Raw genomic sequence first — 24,133 nt, forward strand, 5'->3', positions numbered from 1 at the left:
GCCTTGGGTTGGATGAGGGGACGAATATACCCGCTATTTCTTTTAAATTAAACAACAAGCGAAACTGTACGGCACAACTAGTGTGCGCTAGTTAATAGATATAAATAAAATTGGAATGTCTGCTTGTAATATTGAAATAATCGTTTTTTACTACATACATCTAAATATATATAACTCAAAGGTGACTGACTGACATAGTGATCTATCAACACACAGCCCAAACCACTGGACGGATCGGGCTGAAATTTGGCATGCAGGCAGATGTTATGACGTAGGCATCCGCTAAGAAAGGATTTTGATTAATTCTACCCCCAAGGGGATAAAATAGGGGATGAAAGTCTGTATGAAACTGTCAATTTTAAACCGATCGGGCTGAGACTTTGCATGCATAAAGCACTACTATGACGTAGGAATCCTCTAAGAAAGTATTTTGATAAATTCCACCCCTAAGGGGATGAAAGTTTGTATAAATCTTCTTAGATTTTGTAGGCCCTAATTTTTTACACACGCTAAACAAAAGTAAAGCAGCAAAAACTACACCTAATTAATAATAATATTTACTACTACGCGAGAGACAGTTAGTATGAATATATATACGGTACATACTTGGTGTATGTACCGTATTTATATTCATACTAGCATGTACAATAATTAGATCCAAAAACAATATGATTCATCAAACATAACAAAACTCTATGGCGCTTGGTTGTGGCGATACAACAATAGGTCGTTGTATAGCAACTGCTACCACATTATAATGATGTTTAGGTATAATATTCGTCGGACGCGTACGTTTCTTATCAATTCGGCCGCGTTCACGTAAAGACATCAATTCTCAGTGTGATATGGAGGAGCGCACAGTGTCAGCCGCCGGCGCCCGCGAGCGCCACTCCAATATAGATGCCGACGTAACGCCAGATCGCATCACGGCAGACATGGGCCGCAGCGCGGTCAGTGACTCCGGCTCCAGCTCATCCAGGCTGTCCGTGACCAAAATATCCCGCGCCCCTGGAGACGCTGACGACGTGCTGGAGACGGCCCTGGACCAACTGGGACCCTTCGGCTTTTACCAGCGTTATGTGATGGTGTTGCTGTGCATACCCAATCTGTTTGCAGTCATGTATAGTTTGAATTACGTGTTCGTTGCTGACCAAGTTCCATTCCGGTGAGTTATGTTTAATGTTTATTAGTCGAAATAATAAGGTTAATTCAATTCAATTCAAATTCAAAATATTTTTCATGTAGGTCATTACGGATACTTGTGATATGTCAAATCTACCGTCAGTTCGGAATGATTTCGAGATGAGAAGAACTGACAAGAAACTCAGCTCGTATTCTTTTCAAATAAATGTTGTACATGTTTATAATAATACACAGTCATTAAAATTCCAATTTGTGAGAATAGAGTGACCACCAGCATATGCTATTGCAAAGAACAAAATATATAATCAGTGTACGCAACCTGAACAGACCAGTCCCCACAAGCAGCACCCGTTCACGAATCACCACGGGCCCACCACGCCGCCACAAGTTTGAACTTTATAGCGAGCATGACTGTTTCAAGTTAAGTTTGTTTAAACTGTTTTAAGTTAAGGTCCACTACAATTATATTATTTACAGAATGACTTTTATTTAACTAATTAAATGAAGTATTGAGCGCATATGAAGCGCTTAAGACCTTCCTTTGGTTTGGAGTGCCATCTGCACTCGCCCCCTGTCGTCCGGTGGAGCTGTAAAGGCCAGCTGCGGCCTGCATTAGTGTAGTCCGAAAAAAAAACTAAATAAATTAGTTGTAATTTGAATAAAATTAAAAAATAGGTATTTTATTAATGACAATAATATAAAGTATGTAGGTCGGTTTATTGCTGAAAATATATACAACTAGACACCTGTTTAATCACAAGTATATTGCTATTGTTATTTCATACTAGCTGCGACCGCGACTTCGTCTGCGTGGAATTTAACTTTATTTTCTACAATAAAAGTAGCCTAAGTTACGACGACCTCGGTGGTCTAGCGGTCTAGCACACCGCTTTACGACCGATGGTCGCGAGTTCGATTCCTCGCACGGCACAAACATTTGTATTCATGAGTATGATTGTTTGTGTCGGTCTGGGTGTTTTCTATGTATAATATGTATGTATTTATAAAAAAAATATCTATGTATATGTATCAGTTATCTAGTACCCATAACACAAGCTTTAGCTAGTTTAACTTGGGTCTAGATGGCGCTGTGTGAATTGTCCTGAGATTATTATTATTATTATAAGTTACTCATTATTACATCAACTACCTGCCACTAAAAGTCACGTCAAAATCGGTCCAGCCATTTCAGAGATTAGCCGTAACAAACAGACATACAGGAAAAATGATAAAAAATGTTGTTTTGGTGTATGTAATTTATTTATATTCATATGCATGTAGTAAAAAATGGTTATTTCAATTTCACAAACAGACACTCCAATTTTATTGATATGTATAGATGTATAAATAAAGGCACGTCACGTTTACTTAAATATAATAATAAAATATCTTTATTGCCAGGAATTAAGTGATATTTAGATTTCTACAGATTCCTCTGCATGATTACATGTTGTAATCATAATCTGCGATGATAAAACACTAGTCACGTGTACACAAAAGAAATATGCAAATACTGTAATGTACGTAATATATATCTACGTGACTATATATATGTATATGAACGAAATGTTACGCGATATATATATAACTAGCTGTACTCGTGACTTCGTCCGCTTGGAATTTAACTTTATTTTTCTAAAATAAATGTATTACATTAGATACCTGCCAAAAAAGTCCTTTCAAAATACGTCCAGCCATTTCAGAGATTAGCCAGAATAAACAGACACACAAAAATAGTAAAAAATGTTGTTTTGGTGTATGTACCGTATATATATTCATATGCATGTAGTAAAATACGGTTATTTCAATATTACAAACAGACTGCAATTTTATTTACATGTATAGATTATCTTATATGTAAAATTCTCGTGTCACAAAGTTAGTTACCATACTCCTCCGACTTGACCGATTTTTATGAAATTTTATAAGCATATTAAGTAGGGCTGAGAATCGGCTACTATCTATTTCGTACCCCTAAGTTATAAGGGTTGTCCACCCCTAACATTATAATTTATTTTTTGCATAACATTTTTTTATTTTTAATATGTGGCATTAAAAATAAATACAACCCTAAATTTTCACATTCCCACCATCAACCCTTATATTCTAATAGCGATATTAATTTAACCGAAAAACAACGTTTGCTGGGTCAGCTAACCTAATATATAAAACTCTTGAGTTCGTAACAAAACCCTCTGAAACAGCTTGACCGATTTTGTTTCTTATTACATTTTGTGTGTAGGAAGTAGACTATATTTTATAGGGTAGCTCACCCCAAAATAGTTTCTATTTTAAACACATTTGATATTATATTTTCTGCGTTAAAAAATACATTCAACCCAAAATTGTCACCGTTTTATTATCAACCCCTATTTTAATAGCGATATTAATAATCGTCTACTCTCGACATTCGATAACTTACAAATAAAAATATTTACCGCCCAACAAGGTATAAGATACTTACAATATAAAATTTCATTGAATAGACCTCTGATACTAAATATTGTTTCTGATTTTTAAACTCAAAAATCTTACATCTAATCGCCAATGAAATAGTTTAAAATTGATCTCGATTTGTTATTCATCAGCTGTGATTTATAAAACACAACACTTGGAGGGAGTTGTCCTTCAGCCGCTCCATAAGTCCTTCCTTTGGTTTGGAGTGCCATCTGCACTCCCAATCGTCCGGTGAAGCTGTAAAGACCAGCTGCGGCCGACAGCATTACTGTAGTCTGAAAAAAACAACACTTGTGACACATATTTGTGACAACGTGACTGTTGTTAGCAGTATGTATGTGTACACACATGTTAATAATTTAACATGCATTACATACATGTTGTTACGAATTTTAATTGCGGATACGATAAAGATATACGAAGGAGCTAACAATGCTAAATATTATTAAAACTCCTCCCAAATAACTAGTAATAAAAACTTCTTAAATTTCGGTTAACTAGTAACGATAACTTCTTAAATAATAATAATAATGTTTATTGAACTAATATTTAGTACAGCCTTGACAATATTCTTGCAAAAATAAAATTGACTTGTAAATAAGTTTTGATAACGTTTACTTTAACGTTAAACAATTCAAATAATATTAAACAACAAACAAATAAAAACGACATTCGTAACAAAATTAATTTAAGTCCTTATTAAATGCATGCTGATGAAACAAAAATAAATATCGGATAACTAGTAACGATAATTTCTTAAATTTCGGATAACTAGTAACGATGCCAGTTGTTCGGAAAAGGAAATCAAATGTTTTGAAATTATATGTCTGTATCGAATAATGGAAGAAGAAATAAATCGATATCTAGGACTACAAAGGTATTAAAGGTATGTAGTCGTAATATTATTATCATAATATATTTTTTATAGATGATAATGGAATGGTGCACCCGCCTGTGCTAATGGTTTACGCTGGCGGGGCACCAGTGTAGGATAATAAGATGAAGTCTGGTCAGGTAGCCCATAGTGACAAATTCGCCAAGAATTTTTCACGATGGTTTCCAGGGGGAACCGCGTGGAGGTCAACCTGACATGTTACATTACTTGCAATAAGATCCACATAACCAACAATCCCCATATATATTGGATATCATAACATATTAGATTCTGTATTTTATGTTAAATTAATTACACATTATAGCTGGCTACAAAAATACACATGTATAAATTTATAAATTGTTATTTATGTAGAGTTTTCGTTGTCAACAATGCAATCCTATTGTTTTCATTAGTTCTGTCATAACACTGTTATGTGTAACAATTTAGCAATAATCTATACATATAAATAAAATTGCAGTTTATGTTTGTAATATTGAAGTAACCGTTATTTACTACATGCATATGAATATAAATACATACACCAAAATAACATTTTTTTACAATTTTTGGCTGTCTGTTTGTTCCGGCTAATCTCTGAAATGGCTCTACCGATTTTGACGGGACTTTTATTGGCAGGTAGCTGATGTAATAAGGAGTCACTTAGTCTACTTTTATTTTAGAAAAATTCTCTAATTAACTTTTTTGTTAAATTCCACGCGGACGAAGTCGCGGTACAGTTAGTTGTAAATATAAATTGAATCCGTATAAGGAACGGTAAGGAAATATGAACAAAGACACTTGACGTTCAAAAGCGGCTAAAATGTCCTACAGGAATAAATTATTTTTGATTCGATTTTATAATTAAACACTTTTATGTGGGACTGTGTATAGAGCGCGGGGGTGGGTGCAGCCAACGATGGTGGTAATTAAAGATGCAATTTGTAAAAGTAACAGTATATTATAAAAATATATGTCGTAACAAACTATATGAAAGCAAGAGCAATAGAAGAGCTAATAAAGGAATAACAAAATCATAGCAACCAATATATAACATAAATATTTAAAAATAAGGTATTGTCGTACCAGTCAGCGGCCCGAATGTAAGGAGTGATGTACAACTTTCAAATTCAAAATATCTTTATTCATGTAGGTCTATTACAGACTCTTATGATATGTCAAATCTACCGTCAGTTCGGAATGATATCGAGATGAGAAGAACTGACAAGAAACTCAGCTCGTATTTTTTTCAAATAATAGTGGAACATGTTTATAACAATTCACAGTCATTAAAATTCAAAATTGGGAGAATAGCGTGACCTCCAGCATATGCTATCGCATATGCATTTTCATAAAATACAATTTGCATTGTGTACTCAGATAATAGATAAAACTAAGTGTAGTTTTGTCTATCTAATCAAAATAACATTCCAGTTGAGTTTCGTGCTAGTCCTATCCGCCTGTAATGGCTGGCCGAACTGGATGTATCGTTTATAAAAAGTCAATAGGTATTTTATGGGAATAGGTATAAAAATTTACAATAACATACCGAAGGATATATTGGAATTATCCTTAAATAAATTCAAAACAACTGTTAAATCATTTAATGAGCAAGGCCAATTACTCACTAAACGATTATTTGAATGACGAGCGTGCATGACAATAGTTGTTCATGCACGGGATTTTCATTTAAAAAAATAGAACCTATATAAATATAATGTAAATAAACTGGCTTTAAAAAAAATTCGACGTTCATAAGAACGGAAAAAAATTAAAATTATAATGTAAAAAATTCGACGTCCATAAGCGGCTAAAATGAATATATGATTTTTGAATTTGAATTTGAATTTGATGGTAGGAATAGTGATAGAAAATATGACATGCACAAGAGGCCCGAAGGTCCTATGTTTATCAATTATTTTGACTTTGACTTTAACCACAGATAACATAATCTTTAACTAAACAAAAACTAAACTTTATTATATTTAAATATTTACCTACCTTTAAAACCATTAGGAACCGTTTCCTAGAATATTCCTGCTATCCTTTTCAAACATATTACTGGGACTCGAAAAGTTCAGTTGTCTAAAGTAATATTATAAAACGAACACCAGTGCAGGTACTTTTATTAGTAACTAGCTGTACCCGCGACTTCGTCCACGTAAATAATGAATAAATATTTAATGACCTAACCCAATAAAAGCCAAATAAAAAGATTCATCGTTTTAGCTACAAAATTCCGTATAATTCAATCATTAGCCTAAAAAATAAGTTTCAAGCATCTATTTTTGATAATGACGACACTTGTGACGAATTTACATTACATTCATCCCTTATTTTATTTTACCCCCTTAAGGATATTTTTTTTAAAAACTTTGAATGTCATATTTATTTATATTTAATCAACCGCCTCAAAAATAAGTTTCAAGCTTCTAGCTTAAAAATTACAGTTCTGATTCTTCCATACAATCTTTCATCCCCCCTTTCAACCCTTTACAACCCCTTTTTCGCATTAAAAAGTAGCCTATGTCCTTTCTCAGGGTCTAGACTATCTGTGTACCAAATTTCATTTAAATCAGTTCAGTAGTTTTGACGTGAAAGCGATACAGACAGACAGACAGAGTTACTTTCGCTTTATAATATTAGTAAGGAAGTAAGGATAAGGATTAATTAACTAATATATTTTTATTTAAAATTTACACATCTATAAATTGTTGCAATTAAATAGTAGCCAATAAAAACAATGGAACACATATAGAGGATAAAAAAAGAAATAGGCCAAAAAGGATGGAGGTCGCCACAAAAGAAGCGGCAAAGAATACTATAAAATAAAAAAATAGTTTCCAATAATAATATTAACTGGAAATCTGGACATTTCACTAACAACTGTGTGTTTTCTCCAAATAAATTCATCTCATTTCATTTCCCAAAAACATACTAAGAAATGAACATTATCAGTAAGTAACATATTGACTTTAATCATGCGCTCGCAACAGTGATATCTGGTGTGTTGGTATTGTGGTTGTTATGATATAGATATGTATACTCGTTTGTAATGAATTGTTGTGTATATATGTTGGTAATAACAGTGTATTTCCGTAATTAGGTAAAGACACAAATATCTGCGATGGTTTTCTAAAAATACACAACGGACTCCTCGTCTATATTCTATATTCGTCACAGTGGGTACGTACAGACCTACCTACTTATCTTATCGTGATGTCGCACGATAAGTGCCACCACACCGCACCGCCGCCGCTCAGCATCTGTAGCATCGCCGCGCCGTCCTGCTCATATCATATCATACCACATAACAAATCTATACATATAAATAACATTGGAGTGTCTGTTTGTAATATTGAAATAACCGTTTTTACTACATGCATATCAATATAAAAATATTATTTTTGCCTGTCTGTTTGTTCTAGCTAATCTATGAAATGGACCGATTTTGACGAGACTTTTATTGGCAGGTAGCGGATGTAATAAGGAGTAACTTAGGCTACATTTATTTTAGAAAAGTAAAGTTCAATTCCACGCGAAGTCGCGGGAAAAACTACAAGCTAACAGCTTGTTAATTTATATAATGTCAATACATTAATGAATTATTTAATTAACATGTCAATAACCTCAGTTAATAATCAAATCGTATAGATAATCATCATTAAATTCATTTATAAAAACAATTAAAATTTCAGTAAAATTAACAGAATAAAAATAAATATTAAATATATTATATACTATCTGTGCCCGCGGTTTTGTCCGAGTGACATTTATATTATATAATGTAAAGTTTCATTAAAATCTAACAAACATCCATCCAATGAAACAATGTGTATAATATCAGGTAAGATTAGACTTATATTATTATATGTATTTTACATGTTTTATTTTGTATACACAGACTTTAGGTACACAAAATAAATTATATTAAAACTATGTAATCTGATTAATATGGGTGATAAAGATAAAAAATACACTAAAATACACAACATATATACTTATACACTCATTTATATATCTATTACAGATAGATGTATAAATGAGTGTATAAGTATATACTACTATACTCGATCTTTCAATCTTTTTTCAAAGCATGTAGAAATTTTTCCAATGGAGAAGACAACGTCGAAGGCTACGAGTATGTACATACATGTATCTTACATTACTAACTAAATAATAAAATGTTTGAAATATTGTAGTAGGTATATAGGTAAGTAACAATGTGTTCAACAATATTTCAAACAGCTTCCTTTCAACGTGTCGATATTTTACACAGCTCTTAATTAATATATTCGTTCAACATTATTCGAGGCCCAATTTCACCGAGGAAACTAATTGAGTTTAGTTCGAGCTAAACTCAGTTAAAACGTTTAAACGAGTTTAACTTTATTTTGCATTTCACCGCTACAATCTGAACATAGGGTGCTGCTTGTAGGGACTGGTCTGCTCTAATCACTATGACTGATTTCCTCTTATTAATTGTTTAACCAGTTGTTGTGTATTCAATATTTTTTTCTATTTGGTTATTTAATTAAATTAGTTAATCGGTAGTTTGTATTCACACACTTAAACTTAAATTGTAAAGTAAGAATAAAATTATTTAAAAGAGCAACACACAAGTTTCTTGCTCGTTCTTCTTGTGATGAAACAGCTTTCCGAATGAGCGGTAGATTAAAAAAAATGTGATGACTATTCAAAAGTTCTTCTATGTAAGTTTATTTGAATAAATGATTTTCTATTCTTCTATTCTATTGTTAGTTTTTGTTTAACTCGTTTATAAAATCTGTCTGATTTCCTACGGTTACCTCTTAAACGAGTTTAACGAGCAGCTGTGACTTTTCAAATAGTCATGAATAAAATTTTTGACAATATAATATCGGAAATAAATACAAAATTGCCAGCAGTGTAAAAATAATAATATTATTTTATGAACGTGCAACACTGTGAACGAATCAAAATCTAAATTTCGTTTTGGTAAACGCGATCTACAATATAATGCTGGTGAACTCCATTTAAGTATATCGAGATCAACGTCGATCTTTAAACTAGTTTACGCTAAACTCAGTTTCCTTGAACTAGTTTATACTGTGATTCGTGAAATCCAGCCTTCGGGAATTTATCATTTCTCAAATTAAGTTTGTGAAAGCATGAGAATGAGTAGAGGTCACTTGGCCCAATGTAGAAATACACCGGGAATTATTCCCAGTTAATATATGGCACAACAAAGATTTCATTCATAGAATGCTCGTTACTATACCACTTCCTTGATATATGAACTCGGTGATAATAAGGTAACCTTGCCTGAAAATAAGGTGCATTCTTTGTGAAGAGTACAGGGCTCAACAACTTCGCTATCTTATCAGATGTGTGCAATCCCAATGTTCGAGTAGCTCTTCGGAAATACCTTATAACATATGTATAACTTTAGGTGCTCACCTAAATGTACTTTATGTACATATTGTATATAATAATCCTATAAATATATATGTAAATCCTTGCTGATATTATAAATGTGATAGTAGGGATGTTTGTTGCGCTTTCACGCAAAAACTACTGAACCGATCATCATGAAATTTTGTACACATGTTCTTAGAGGTATTAAAATGAACTTAGGACACTTTTTATTTAGAAAATAAAAACAAATATTTTTATTAAAGACAAAAAAATAAAATCTCCTGATCAAACTAATACGTCCATTGCGTATATAATTTTATTTGTAATATTTTAACATAATACTATAAATTTGTCATTTAGGTTTTGTTCAATTAAAAAGAAATTCAGTGTAGTTTCTTGCCAGTTCTTCTGAATTAAATCTGTATACTGAACTGAACGGTTGGAAAAAGTATTAATTATAAGAGAAAACTTCACGTTCATAAGCGGCTAAAATGTCCTACATAAGAATCAATTGTTTCTATCATTAAAGAAAACAATTTAATCAGCAGTCGTAACCCTGAACAGACCAGATATAACAATTTGTGTATGGGTACCAACTGGCGGCCGTCACAGGACAAGTGCCCCAAGAAATTTACTGTTTGAAATGACACCTTTCAAATTTCAATTTTGATTAAATCATATATGACATCTAGTTCCAACAAAAACCTCAGACGGAAGATTTTCGACAGACCCTCATGCTTGGTTTGAAATGTACCAAAAATATTTCCCACTTTTTGACCCTATTCTCCCAAGTTACCTAAAATTTGGGGAAAATTATCAACGCAGGTAATATTTTATGCCGAAACCCATCGCCGCCTTATTGAAGCCGACTCGCTACGGGTTTGCCGTGTACCCCAAAATTGTTGTTTCATGTAGTTGATGTAAAATTTCAGGTGCACAGTGCCTGAGTGCGAAGGCCCGTACAGTAACTTCGCCAATGAGACGGCGACGGCGCTGCTGCCCAACGTCACCTGCCACCGGTACGAGCCCTTACAGCCGGACAAGACTACCTGCGACAGGGACCACTTCCACAGCAGCTCCATCATCAATTGCGAGCACTTCGTTTACGAGAATCAGAACACCATATTTGCAGAGGTACTCTCATTGTCTGACTTTTGTTTTTATTTATTTTGTAATTAGAATGGTAAATAAACTGACGGTCCACCTGATGATCAAATTCAAATTGAAAATTCATGTTGGACTTTTAGCAATCAATTTTTTTATATAATAATTTCCCTACCATCCAGTTCAGTATAGAGATTCAACTGAGATGAACTAGCAAGAAACGCAGTAGAATTACTTGTATTTTTTAAGCCAGATTCTTTACAATGTTTACTTATATAGGTGTCTATGCGCTCGCGTTCGTCCCGGAAGTAATCGTTTAGTGAAGTTTTAGTATTCGGGTTTGTTCTGCTGATGAGAGGTTACCGTCACCTATATTCATTCTAATCACGGATCATGTATGCGTTGCCCTTCAAGACTAAGATATTATAATCCTGTAATTTCAGTACCTTATGTAAATATTAATCCCTTCAACTGAGGCTTACAAAGCAAGCTGTTTGCCGGCTGCGTAATCAAGATAGAGGTTATTATATATTTTATGTCTCATCTTTCAACCACCACGCTCACATTAGCTGTCTTTATGCCTAATGTAAACTTACAACGATTGTTTAAAAGAGCGACACTCAAGTTTCTTGCTCATTCTTCTTGTGATGAAACAGCTTTCCGAATGAGCGGTAGATTAAAAAAATTGTAATGACTATTCAAAAGTGCTTAAACTAAGTTTATTTGAATAAAGGATTTTCTATCTATTTTACACATATGCTCTTTTACGCGGGAAAGAATGTATATGTAAATGTAGATGAATAGAGCGAGGAAGACCACCAGCACCGCCAGCTAGCGCATTCTCGCGTTCTTCAATCACGCACGCTCCTGATTGTGCGTGAAAGAATGTGTCGTGTAACGACAACTATAAAGACATGAGCCGGATAGCCCCTACACGTTGGTAATGGACGTGGGTGTGTGTGTCTGTTACAGTTCGACCTGGCGTGCCGCGAGTGGATGCGTACGATGGTGGGTACGGTGCGCAATGCTGCGCTACCGTTCGCCCTCATACTCACCGGTTACATGTCCGACCTGTTAGTACGTATTCAATTATATGTTACACCAGCACACACGGGCAACATCCTCTAGGTTTTTTTCGGATTACTCTAATGCTGTTGACCGCAGCTGGCCTTTACAGGTTCACCGCCGATAACAAACTCACGGAATGACTTCTGGAGCGGCTGAAGGCCAACCTGCCTGACTTATACGACTTTAGTCTTTAGAGAGTTTAAACCTCCAATCAAGCCGTCATAATTTAGATTCTAGTTGAATTGGACGGAGGATCGATCGATACCTGCCAGCGTATAGCGTTAACGCAAGGAGGTGCACTGCACTCACGATATACGCTGGCAGTTCACCGGTGAAGGATGTTAAGAGAGTGAGTGAGTGAGATGGAGATTAAATAACCAGATATTGGCTACAATATCTCCAAGGGGAACTATGTGGCGGTCGATCTAATACAGTACTATCAATGGTACTAGCCCTATATTCTTATAATCCCCTTCTCCCAAATCCAGACATTACTTCTTATGATCTCATAATGCTCGTTATAATATTAGTATAGATACACACTATACAAATACACAAGGTTACCATGTTGCCATCAATTTCACTGACTGCTTGCTGGCCACTTACAGTTCCACAAACTTGATCTATGAGATATTAAACACTACAGAAGAGAAAAAGTAAAATAAAAAGAAACCCAGTGACAGCGTTGCTGTTACAGCGTCATGCTCAACTACACACTTGATATCCAAATGGCTAACATCATGATTATGACTACGAATAATGGATTCCTACTTTAAACGTTTTTATATCGTGTCGTTTCAGACGTGGTCGCCGCACAGCGTTCTGCGTCTTCTCAGCTTTCGCAGCCATCATGGGCATTATAAAGGCTTTCTCCATCAACTACTACATGTACCTGACGCTGGAGTTCTTGGAAGCAGCACTGGGCTACGGGTTCAATAGTGCTGCCTACGTCATGAGTAGGTTCTTACAAATTATTAAAATGATATAAATTTATTTTCTTAAATTCCGATTGATTTTTGATGGTTGGAATGTTTGTTTAAGAAGGCCGTCGCTTGCTTGCTTTTTCAGTTAGATTAAGACTTAAGGGGGTCTTCCTATGTGATGGGTTGAAAAAATCGATTTTTTTTTTCATAAATTGCTCCCTTAACATGTCTAGAATACGGTAGTAAAGCGATTTTAGAAAATTCGAAGTCGTTTTAAAGATACAGCAGGTAAAAGAAAGAGCGGTTCGGAGCGGTGAGTTGGCAGTTAGAGACCGGGCCTATTGTGTACCGTCGGCTTTATACCTGGCCTCCCTTTTATTAATATATTTGTTTATACAAGTTTAGACACGTTTCTACAGACTTAAACAGAAATTTCTATTGTTATAATATTTTACAAAATTCTACGGATTAGCAATTCGACGCCATCCAGATTCGCTTGAAGATATGAGAAAGGAAGTTTGGGCAACGTACTATCACAAATGTTCTTCTGATGAAAACCCTCAGCATCAATTTTGTCCAGAAGGCGAAGACAGTTGGTGTAAATGGCGTAAGGCTGAAGCTAATAATGAACTGGACCAATTTCATCACGATAAACCACCTCTAATTCCGCAAGTCCAAGAAGCTATCAAACCGGTTTTCGAAGATTTATCGAAAGACGAATTATTAATTCGTTGTTTAGGAGCAGAGACACAAAACAATAACGAATCTTTGAATTCTTTGATTTGGACTTTCGCTCCTAAACATCTTCATTCTGGTCCCAAAGTTGTTGAAATTGCTAGCTACTTAGCAGTTATTATCTTTAATGAAGGTTTTCAAGGTATTTTAAAAGTTATGTCGATTATGGGATGCCCTGTTGGTCGTGAAGCCCAAGCGTATGTTGAGAAACGGGATGAAAAGCGAATCTTACGCTCTGAGCGGCGCGTAAGTGATGTCGTTAAACAAGCCAGGATTGACTCAAGAGCTGAACAATCTGCTTTAAAAGAGTTTCACGAGGAAGAGGAAGGAATACTCTATGGACCAGGCATCGCCGATTGAGAGTAAGTTGATATTTTAATAGTTTTTAACGGACTTGAAACTTTAAACGCGTTTTTCCAAAACTGTGTTTTTCAAACTTTCCTCCATTGTATCTCAGAAACGGCTGGACCGAATTACTTGAAATTTACAGGGCACACTCAATATATGTAAACGCATGGAATGAACTATTATCAATCGAAAATTTTCAAAACTTCGATTTTTTTATAGCAAAAAACAAAAAAAAAAAACGCCTAATTTGCAACTTTTATTTCAAATGTCTATCAAAAATCAAATTTTTTTTATATTCATTTGATTATAGGTCATTCCGTGCTTTTAAGCCTACAAATTAAAACGCCGTTTTTTTTTTTTTTTCAGATAAGCCGATCAGCCGGAATCGTGGAGGAAGTGGGAGCTCTTTTTTTCGAGGCGGGGGTGTTCAGAGCGCTGTAACTCTAGTTTGACTGAATATTTTTAGCTGAAATTTTATATTTATACTGTCCTGTATATATGTGTTAATAAATGATAAAAAACTTGAAGCTCTAAATATTTACTGGTCGTAGAAAAAAAATCCTAAAATATCCCTAAAAAACAGGCCGTCACATAGGAAGACCCCCTTAAGCTCGCATTATTCTATTGAGGGAACTAAATAATAAAGTATTGAATTGGACTGAATGGTACCACAAATGACACGTCATTCTCTTGATAGAACAACAAATTACAGCACTACAATTTATTATTCTACTCCTTAGCCCTTCTGTTCGCTTTCTCCCCCTTCTGGGGCTATGCGGATTACACATATAGAGCTTCGGTGTCGGGCAGCAGTTCCTTCTTCTATGGCGTGTCCTCTTCATGGGCGGGTACCACTTAACAGTCCTCTTGTACTCGCTCCGCCTCTGGTGCCACTGATCAGATAACCCAACAGTTTGGTATTCTAATTTAAATGAAACGCTACATATTATAACAATATTGGAATCCAGTGGTGGAATTGGCGCGGCCGTCTCTGCGCGCGGCGTTTATCTGCGCAACAGGCGTGGCATACGGTCTGGGCGGCGTGATGTTCGCGTTCATCGCCCGCGGCATCCCGTACTGGCGGCACCTGCTGTGGACCATCCACACGCCGGCCCTGCTGCTGCCCGTGTACCGGCTGCTGGTGGACGAGAGCCCGCGGTGGCTGCACGCGAGGGGCCGCACGCGCGACGCCGCCAACGTTATACGTAAAGCGGCCAGGCTCAACAAGGTTGCTTTTTCTTTTTATTTAATATCATCTTTTTTTATAACATACTACAAAAGATCTGTCTCTCACCTGATGGTAAGTGGGAATTGCGGATATACCCGGGGATTTGCAAGCAGGAATTATCAAGAACAATAAGCTCTTTTCTTAAAGGTTTCAATTTCGAATAGTTTGGAATAGAAATAGTAGATTTCTACCCATGGGGGATAAACGAGCTTCGGCTCACTTAATGGTAAGTGAATACCGCCGCCCATGAGCATCCGCAACACCAGGCGAATTGTAAGTTCGTTGCCGATTCGCTTACAAATATCTAAATATAACTATCGAGGTACAAAATCGTCTACATTGATTACCGGTGTATCCCTAGTTTCGATTGATGCGTGAGATGTGGCAGTGAAATTACAAATACGGAGGTACGATAAACATGATGTTGCCGACATTTCGTCAAACAAACATTCGCTTGTTTGTATTAGTTATATAACAAAAATAATAATAAAGGATTTCACCTGGAGAATTAAATGTAATTCTAATGTTCTGACAAATGTAGTCACTACCAAATCACTAGTAGACAATGCTTCTAACTTCCCCATCTGATAACAGTAGCTTGTAGTCGTGTGTTTAGGTACTGGTGTACCATAACTAACGGGTGATGTGACTGTCATTGTAGTGGTAAATTTTGCTGTTTAAGGTGATACTAGACGAAGAAGTGATAAAGGCCCTGGAAAACGACGAGGTGAAGAAGGAAGTGAGAGAGAGCAGCGCGTGGATGGCACTGGTGAGGTCCCGCGTGCTGATGACGCGGTTCGCGCTGTGCTGCTGGTGCTGGATCGCGTCCACGTTCGTGTACTACGGCCTCACCATCAACTCGGTAACGCTGGCCGGCGACAAGTACGTCAACTTCGCGCTCAACATGGCTATGGAGATCGTCGCCTCGCTCCTCATCATGATGGCCCTCGAGAGGTTCGGCCGCAAGCGCAGCATATTCGTCGCGTTTCTGCTCTGTGGCGTAGCTTGCGTCGTGCCATATTTTGTTTGTAAGTTCCTCTCGATTACGAATCTGAACTATTATTTTGAAGTGTTTAGTTTTATTTATTTTTATCTCTTTTTAAATGTTTTTTTCATTGTTATCCACAGACATAAGACCACTGCTCTTATTAATTCGTTCATTTAAAGTTATTTCGCTGTGGTACTATGCATCTCTTTTTAAAATTTACAATATAATTAACATCAAAGTTAAAATTATAATAGAATTTCTATTTTGTCTATAATGGGAAAATCCAAAAATATCTTAACCATCTTAAAAACTAATTCACCTATACAAAGCTATTATCAGCGAATATTATGAGCTGTTATTTATTATTGCAATAATAAATCCCTGGTAATCTCATTTAATTCTGCCTCTCAGCAGCAACACAAACTGTTTCTGTCTGAAGAATGAGATACGGCACTAAAATTACAGGGTACGCTCGCGTAACAGCTTGGACCTCTGGAATAACAACACTTAGAGAGACTTGAGAGGTCTCCCAATAATTCACTGCTACGGTTACCACTGCCATCAGTTGAGGAGCCGTTAGCAGTTCCATAAATAAATTTTATTTTTTTAATTCTTTTATGCGTCACGCTGTTGAGTTGACTGTAAGGATCTTTTTGAAATGAAATTTAGGGACAGCGTCCACCTTTGTTCTGGTATTGTAATTGGTATTCTAATTAATATAACATTATGAGGGAAAGGGGATTGTTAGTAATGTGGATTGATGATCTTATTGCTAGCAATGTACCATGTCAGGTTAACCTATACGCGGTTCTCCCTGGAAACCATCATGATAAATTCTTGGTAAATTTGTCACGATATGCTAACTGACTTGATCTCATGCTCATCTTATCATCCTCCACTGGTGCCACAGCGTAAACCGTTAGCGCAGGCATCGTTCCACTGATGACGGATGATCCGTAAAAAATATGATATTGTAAAGTGCGTGTTGTGTGTTGGGTGCAGCCAGCTCCCGGCTGGGCTTCTTCTTCCTGGGCAAGCTGGCGATCACGTTCGCGTTCAACTCTGTGTACGTGTTCACGGCGGAGCTGTTCCCGACGCACGCTCGCAGCTCCGCGCTGGCCGCCTGCTCCCTCGTCGGACGCGTCGGCTCCATCCTCGCGCCGCAGACTCCGCTCCTGGTCAGTACACTACAATACACATGTGTTAACTATACTCTATATCCGGTAGATGTTATTGTGAATGGTGACTATTGATAGCCCCATTGTTTTGATAATAACTAGTGGTTGGTTTCGCGACTAAAAACCTTAATACATCTTTAAAGTGAACATATATTTTTGAAGTGAAATTTCTATAATAAACCTATATAGAAGTTTTATTTGAAAAATATACAAAGATTTTTGAACTCGCAACAATAATTAAACAAAGGTTTATGTATGCATGTGTATGTCAAATACAGTGTGTGTAATGTTTTTTTTTTATTTAACTAATGTATTTTTTATGCATATTTGAAAATTACACTGTACAGTTATATGTTTGTTCTATAGTCAGATGTCCTCCTTTTTACAATACTAATTAATTATTACAAAAAGCAGCTATAAGTCATAATTCAACTCAAAAAAGAAGAACGGAATGCGCGAGCGCGCGGTTTGTCTCGTTCTCTTTGCCTATCGCCTTTGTTTATCTTCTTTCTGTCTCTTCTTTCCTGCGTGAAAGAAGATTCGCACGTGATAGAGCGTAAGTGTAAAGGCAGCTTTATAATAATAATAATAATAATAATAATTTATTTGCTTAAAAAACACAGTATAAAAGATGGTAATTAAAACTTAGTATCATGTGTTTTGCCATAGTAATGGCATGCAAAATAGTATTGTTTAAAATTATGCATAATTAACTATACAGAAAGAAATAATAATAATAATTATAATAATAGTTAAATAGGATCTCTCTAGTCGGTATTTATACATTGTCAAAAAAATTGTTTAAACTGTAAAATTCCTTATTTTTTAACCATTCTCGTAATGTCTTCTTAAATAATATTTTCTTATTCGTCTTTAATGTCTCAGGAATGCAATTATAAATTCTTATACACATATTTTCACAGTTTTTTGTGTACTGTGTCATTGTATGGGTTTTAGCAAGTACCAATCTATTAGGATTTCTGGTATTTCTTGGATAAATGTCCTTTGCTTTCGTAAATGAATTTAAATTTTGTTTTACAAAAACAGCTGCCTCATATATATAAAGCGATGGAAGCGTCAGTAGTCCAAGTTCTCTGAAACGTGTTCGACATGACTCGTACGGTGCAAGACCACACAATGCTCTAATACACTTTTTTTGAGCAATGAATGCCCTATTAATATTTGTACCATTTCCCCATATTAATAGTCCATAACGCAGTACAGATTCCACGTATGCATGATATGCAGTAAGTGCAGTCTTTCTGTTCGTTATGTTTTTAACACGCTTCATTGCATATATAAACTTATTAATTTTGTTACTAATATTTTCGATTTGTTTTGTCCAATTAAGTTGTTGATCTATCATTATACCCAAAAATTTTGTTTCATTAACTGATTCAATTTGTATATTTCTGTAGTTAACATTAAGATGACAGATTTCATTTTTCAATTTATTAAAATTAATATAATTAGTTTTATTTACATTTATTGTCAAATTATTCATGTCAAGCCATTTAATTATTAGGGTTATAGTTTCATTTATATCAATTTCGTGGTCTTTCAATGTTTTATATTTTTTATCAGTAGTTACTATAATAGAAATGTCATCTGCAAAGACAATGCATTTATTTGTAGTTATTTCAATTAAATCATTAATATACAGTAAGAATAGTATGGGCCCCAATATACTTCCTTGTGGAACTCCATATTTATTTGATCTGTATCCAGAAGAATAAGGTGTGACAATATTATATTTATCCAATTTTGTGATTGTTACACATTGTTTTCTATTGTTAAGATAAGAAGCTATCCAATCCAGGACAAGGCCTCTTATTCCAACGTTTACCAGTTTATTCAACAATACTTTGTGGGATACACAATCGAAAGCTTTTGAAAGATCGAAAAATACAGCTGTAGTGTATTTTTTGTCGTTTATATTTGTCAAAATTGTTTTTATGAGAGAAAATGAGGCAAGTGTTGTCGACTTATTTTTTTGGAACCCATATTGGTCTTTTGAAATTATTTCATATTTGTTACAGAAATCCATTAATCGCGTCAACATGCATTTTTCAAAGATCTTTGAGAAAATTGGTATTAATGTGATTGGACGATAATTTGCCATATCATCTTTATTACCTTTCTTATAAAGGGGTTTTACTATGGATGCTTTTAAAAGCTCAGGGAACGTTCCGCTTGAGAAAGATAAATTAATTAGGTGAGTTAAAACATCTATTATCTCGTCGATGCTGTCTTTTATTATTTTTGTACATATTTCATCATATCCTTCAGAATTTGTATTATTTAATGATAAAACCTGTCTTTTCACTTCGTTCTGTGAAACTGGTTTTAGAAACATTGAGTGACTCACAGTTCGTTTAGAGTTCATTTTATAATATTCCTCTTTGTATCCATTTGTTATGTCAATAAAATGGTTGTTGAAAGCTGTGGCTATGTCTGTAGGTTTTGTCAATACTTTATTACTAGTCTTTAAAATATTTATATTATTATCACATGTCATGTTGTGGATTTCATTTGTTATAATAGTCCAAGATGCTTTGCATTTATTTTTACTCCTGTTAATGAATTTAATGTTTGCGTTTCTTTTGAGATTATATATACATTTTTTTAATACATTGGAGTATGTTTTATACTTAGTTTTATTTTCTAAAGTCTTATCTTTGTAATATTTATATCTCAGTGATCTTTTTGCCCTACTGCTAAGCCTTATGCCTTTACTAATCCAACTGATCTTTAGCTTATTAAATGTATTAATTTTAATTTTTAATTTTGGGAAACACAATTTATAAAATTCCCTTATCGATTCATGAAATCTATGAAACGCTACATTTAAGTTGGATTCTACGTAAATATCAGACCAGGAAAGATTTTTCAGACACTCACGAAATTTCAGAATATTTTCTTCTCTATAGTCTCTTTTATAAATGTAATAAGATGCAGGTTTCAGAGGCTTGACCCCAACCGGAAAGCTTAACAATTGGGCAGTTTCGTGGTCAGATAAGTGAAGTGGTAGCACTTTTGCAGTTGCACTTCCTATATTACTTAGTACATGATCTATACAGGAATCTTTTCTAGTAGGCTCATTAATATGAAGTTTCAGATTGTAATTTTGAGCTAGATCTTTTAGGTAATTTGATGCTGTTCCATGTTTTAATGTATTTATATTAAAGTCCCCTGCCACAACAATTTTTAGCTTCCCGTTATATTTTTTTGATATTTGATGTAGTAAGCAATCAAGTTTATTTAAAAATGTACAGGGGTTAGATAAAGGTGTCCTGTAAAGACAGATTACAATAATTTTATTTGGTAAGATTTCCATGCCACAGCATTCGAAGATTTTTTGTACTGAATGCTCTTTTATAAATGGCAATTCTTTACATAATAACCTCTCCTTAGCCAGAATACAAGTCCCACCTCTTTGCCTATCTCTACAGAAATTAGTAACCATATTGTAGTTATAAAGTTTTAGATAATTATCGTTTCCCTTTTTTAAAAATGTTTCTGTTAAACATATAATATCCGGTTCATTGCACGTGTCTTGTAGGTCGTGTAACGTTATTTCTAATAATTCTCTTTTAGAAAAAAAACTAGCAATATTTTGATGAAGAATATTCATATATATCTCTGTTTCATGTTTAGCCTCGAAAAAATGTTGTCGGATTTACAACTGGGAAGTAGTAAGGAATTGTTCCCTTTTTGTGTTTCAGTTTTTTTGAATGAATATCAGAACATGAATCGTCGTTTTCTTTAGTTTTATGGCCAAAATAATAGGGGATTGTTCCTTTCTTCCACGTTTGAATTTTTGACTTGGCACTTGCCCTATTCAATGTTATAAGTTTCTTTAATTCTTTGTGATTACAATAAATTCGGTCTTAATCAATACAGTCAATAGTATAATTAATGGATTTACAGATGACAGTTAAATCTTTAGAATAGCATTTTGTGAAATAGCAGTTAATATATTTGTCACATATTTTTTGGATACTATTATTTAGCATATTTATATTCATTGACTTATTTTTTAAAAGATTTAGAACTACGACAGAACACTTTAATTTGTTTAGTGTTAGTTCAAGTTCCTCCAAAGTATGTCTAGGATTTGTATCATTTTCTCCAATACATATTACTATCTTGTCGTCTTTATGTGCCTTTATATCGCGGCAACTATTTAATACTTCGAAAGAAGGTGCGTACGGTTTTGTATAGCCTGATACTTCATATTTTTGATATACTGTATTTTGTCGAGAATGTATTAAAGCTGAAGCTAATCCAGTGCATTGTTGTGTACTGTAAATGTATATATATTTGGAGTTGGTATTTTGTTTGCTTCGAAGTGATGTATTTTCGAGTGTAAACCTTGTCTTATTAACTCCATTGTCAGGCTTATGCAACTTCAACTCAAGTATTGTAATTTGTTTATTTAGATCCTTAATACACTCATTAGATCGCGATAGTTTTTGTTCGAGTCTTGATATCTTATTTTCTAGATTCATACATTCTTTAAAATTGGTTTTGGGCGTGCTGAAATTATTATCTGGAGGGGTCTTCGTTGGTGTGTTTGTGCATCGTAAAATGTTGTACTTATTTTTTTTATTTGAGTTAGTAATGCTTTTATTTAATGGTGAATGACATAAATTTTTTAAAATATCTATTTCTTTTGTTAATTTTGATACTAGTCGTTTGAGTTCATTGTTTTCTATTATTATGTTTTCTAATTCATTTTGCGTGCTCTGAAGATTAGATGTAAGTTGACTAATTTCTTCCTGGAATTCTAGTGTTGTTAATTTGCTACCAACTGTACATTCTAAACTTTTTGATAACTTTTCGGGGGATAAAAATGAGTCGTTTGAGTTATCAGTATCGGTAAGAATATGTGAATCCAAATTTTGAGACATGGGTGTATCTATGGATGTGATTGACATTTGAGATACAGTTTCTTCGGGTTTTTTGTCTTTAGTATTTACTGTATTATTTGTTTTGTTTCTTAATGTTACGTTAGACTGGTCGATTGAGAATGTATTTTTACTAATTTTCTGTTTTTGTGTACATAATAGACACTTCCAATTTTTTCGCTTCTCATATTCCATTATAAAGAATCGCTTTTCTGAGACACCTGCGCAGTTATATTCGTATCTATTTTTACAAGAAGAACATACTATAGTCTCTTTTATATCAATTTGCGATTTACTTTTGTAGCATGTTGCTACTGACATCTTGCGGCCGCTTTTGGAAACTTTATCGGATTTCGTATCCATAGTCTCAACACCAATGTGTACTGTGCACGTATGAATTTAAATATTTTTGTCTTTTTATTCACACCCTTTAGTTTACACTGTTTCTAAATATTATTCAATAACAGGATAAACACAAAAAATTTTGTACTAGTAGGATTTGATCTTGCAATCAATTTTTCGACCAGTATACTAAAAATTGTAAGTATAGCCACTAGGCCAATTTCGTATTCATACAAATCTTTGAAATTAGCGATGTATAGTTTCACTGGATATAACTTCATTTGTTTCTCAATTGCCTATTTATTTGACGGCCTCGGTCTAGCGGTTGGGCCCACCGCCTTACTTTCCGATGATCTGGTTCGATTCCTTCCAGTGCAAACATTTATATACATGAGTATGACTGTTTGTATGTGGACAACATTTACATACACATTATTTCCTGTGTAAAAGCAGTTAATATGGGTGTGTTTGACAGAGTACGTACGTGCAAGCGTTGCTGTACGGCGTGTGCGCGCTGCTGGCCGCGCTCTCGGTGCTGGCGGTGCCGGAGACTCGGCGGGCGCGGCTGCCGCAGTCCGTGCAGGCGGCCGAGGTGCTGCGCGAGGGCGCCCCCCACGCGGACTCCACCGCACCGCCCCCCGCGCCGCCGCTCCTCGCCCGCCAAACCCCGCTCACCGCCAGCACATGACACCTCTCATACACTCCAGTCAGGTGGGACAAGGGATCGGCTCTCGACTATGAGTACCTGATGCTGACCATCGCCTTGTGAGACATCTTGAAACCCGACCTGTTCGTAATATATTGTTTTGAATAACAACTGTTTATTATAAACAAACTCTATTCAAAAGAGCAACACACAAGTTTTTAGTATATTCTTCTTGTGATGAACCTGCGTTCCGAATGAGTGGTAGAATATAAAATATGATTATTCAAAAGTGCTTGTATTGAGTTTATTTGAATAACAATTATTTATAATTCTATTTTGTTACACCGACAACGTGAATGAAGCCAGCATTATCAGATTTTTCCAGACAAATTGAAATACTTTTCAATAAAAAAATACCTAAAACTAGCGGCCAAAAAAATTCTCGAGGATTTCGTACGTATAGTAGAAATATTAAAACGAAATAAAAGTTGTTATACAATATGTAGCTTTGTATGTTACATGTAGAAGACGTCGTTAGGACTATAGACCATAGAGGTACTCCTTGTTCTGTGTTCAGGACTACAACATTCCGGATAGCAGGACATTTTTCATTTTACCATAAAATCGGAACGTCCCGCCAAAATTAGGATATATGGGAACGCTGCTAGCAGGTATCAGTTTCGACAATGTTAATGCATTACCATCAGAAACTGTTCATTTTTTATTATTGTTCTGATATTTCGTACTTCGGTCTCTTTTGTAGTCCGAAAGTTACCAGATAGAGGAAAGTGA

General features: G+C 34.9%; 1 protein-coding gene across 1 annotated transcript; it reads left to right on the forward strand.

Moving 5' to 3' along the window:
• The first annotated feature begins 849 nt into the window (after positions 1-849).
• Positions 850-23,546, forward strand: LOC131850928 (organic cation transporter protein-like). Its single transcript, XM_059201338.1, has 8 exons — positions 850-1,165; positions 10,804-11,005; positions 11,948-12,048; positions 12,845-12,999; positions 15,018-15,277; positions 15,960-16,305; positions 17,268-17,443; positions 23,171-23,546. The coding sequence occupies exons 1-8, from the start codon at positions 936-938 to the stop codon at positions 23,381-23,383; spliced, it is 1,683 nt and encodes a 560-aa protein (XP_059057321.1). The 5' UTR covers positions 850-935; the 3' UTR covers positions 23,384-23,546.
• The last annotated feature ends 587 nt before the right edge of the window (positions 23,547-24,133 follow it).

The sequence above is a fragment of the Achroia grisella genome, unplaced genomic scaffold (assembly GCF_030625045.1).
Source record: "Achroia grisella isolate CSIRO2021 unplaced genomic scaffold, CSIRO_AGI_Agris_v1 utg780, whole genome shotgun sequence".
In the NCBI taxonomy this organism is placed as follows: domain Eukaryota; kingdom Metazoa; phylum Arthropoda; class Insecta; order Lepidoptera; family Pyralidae; genus Achroia; species Achroia grisella.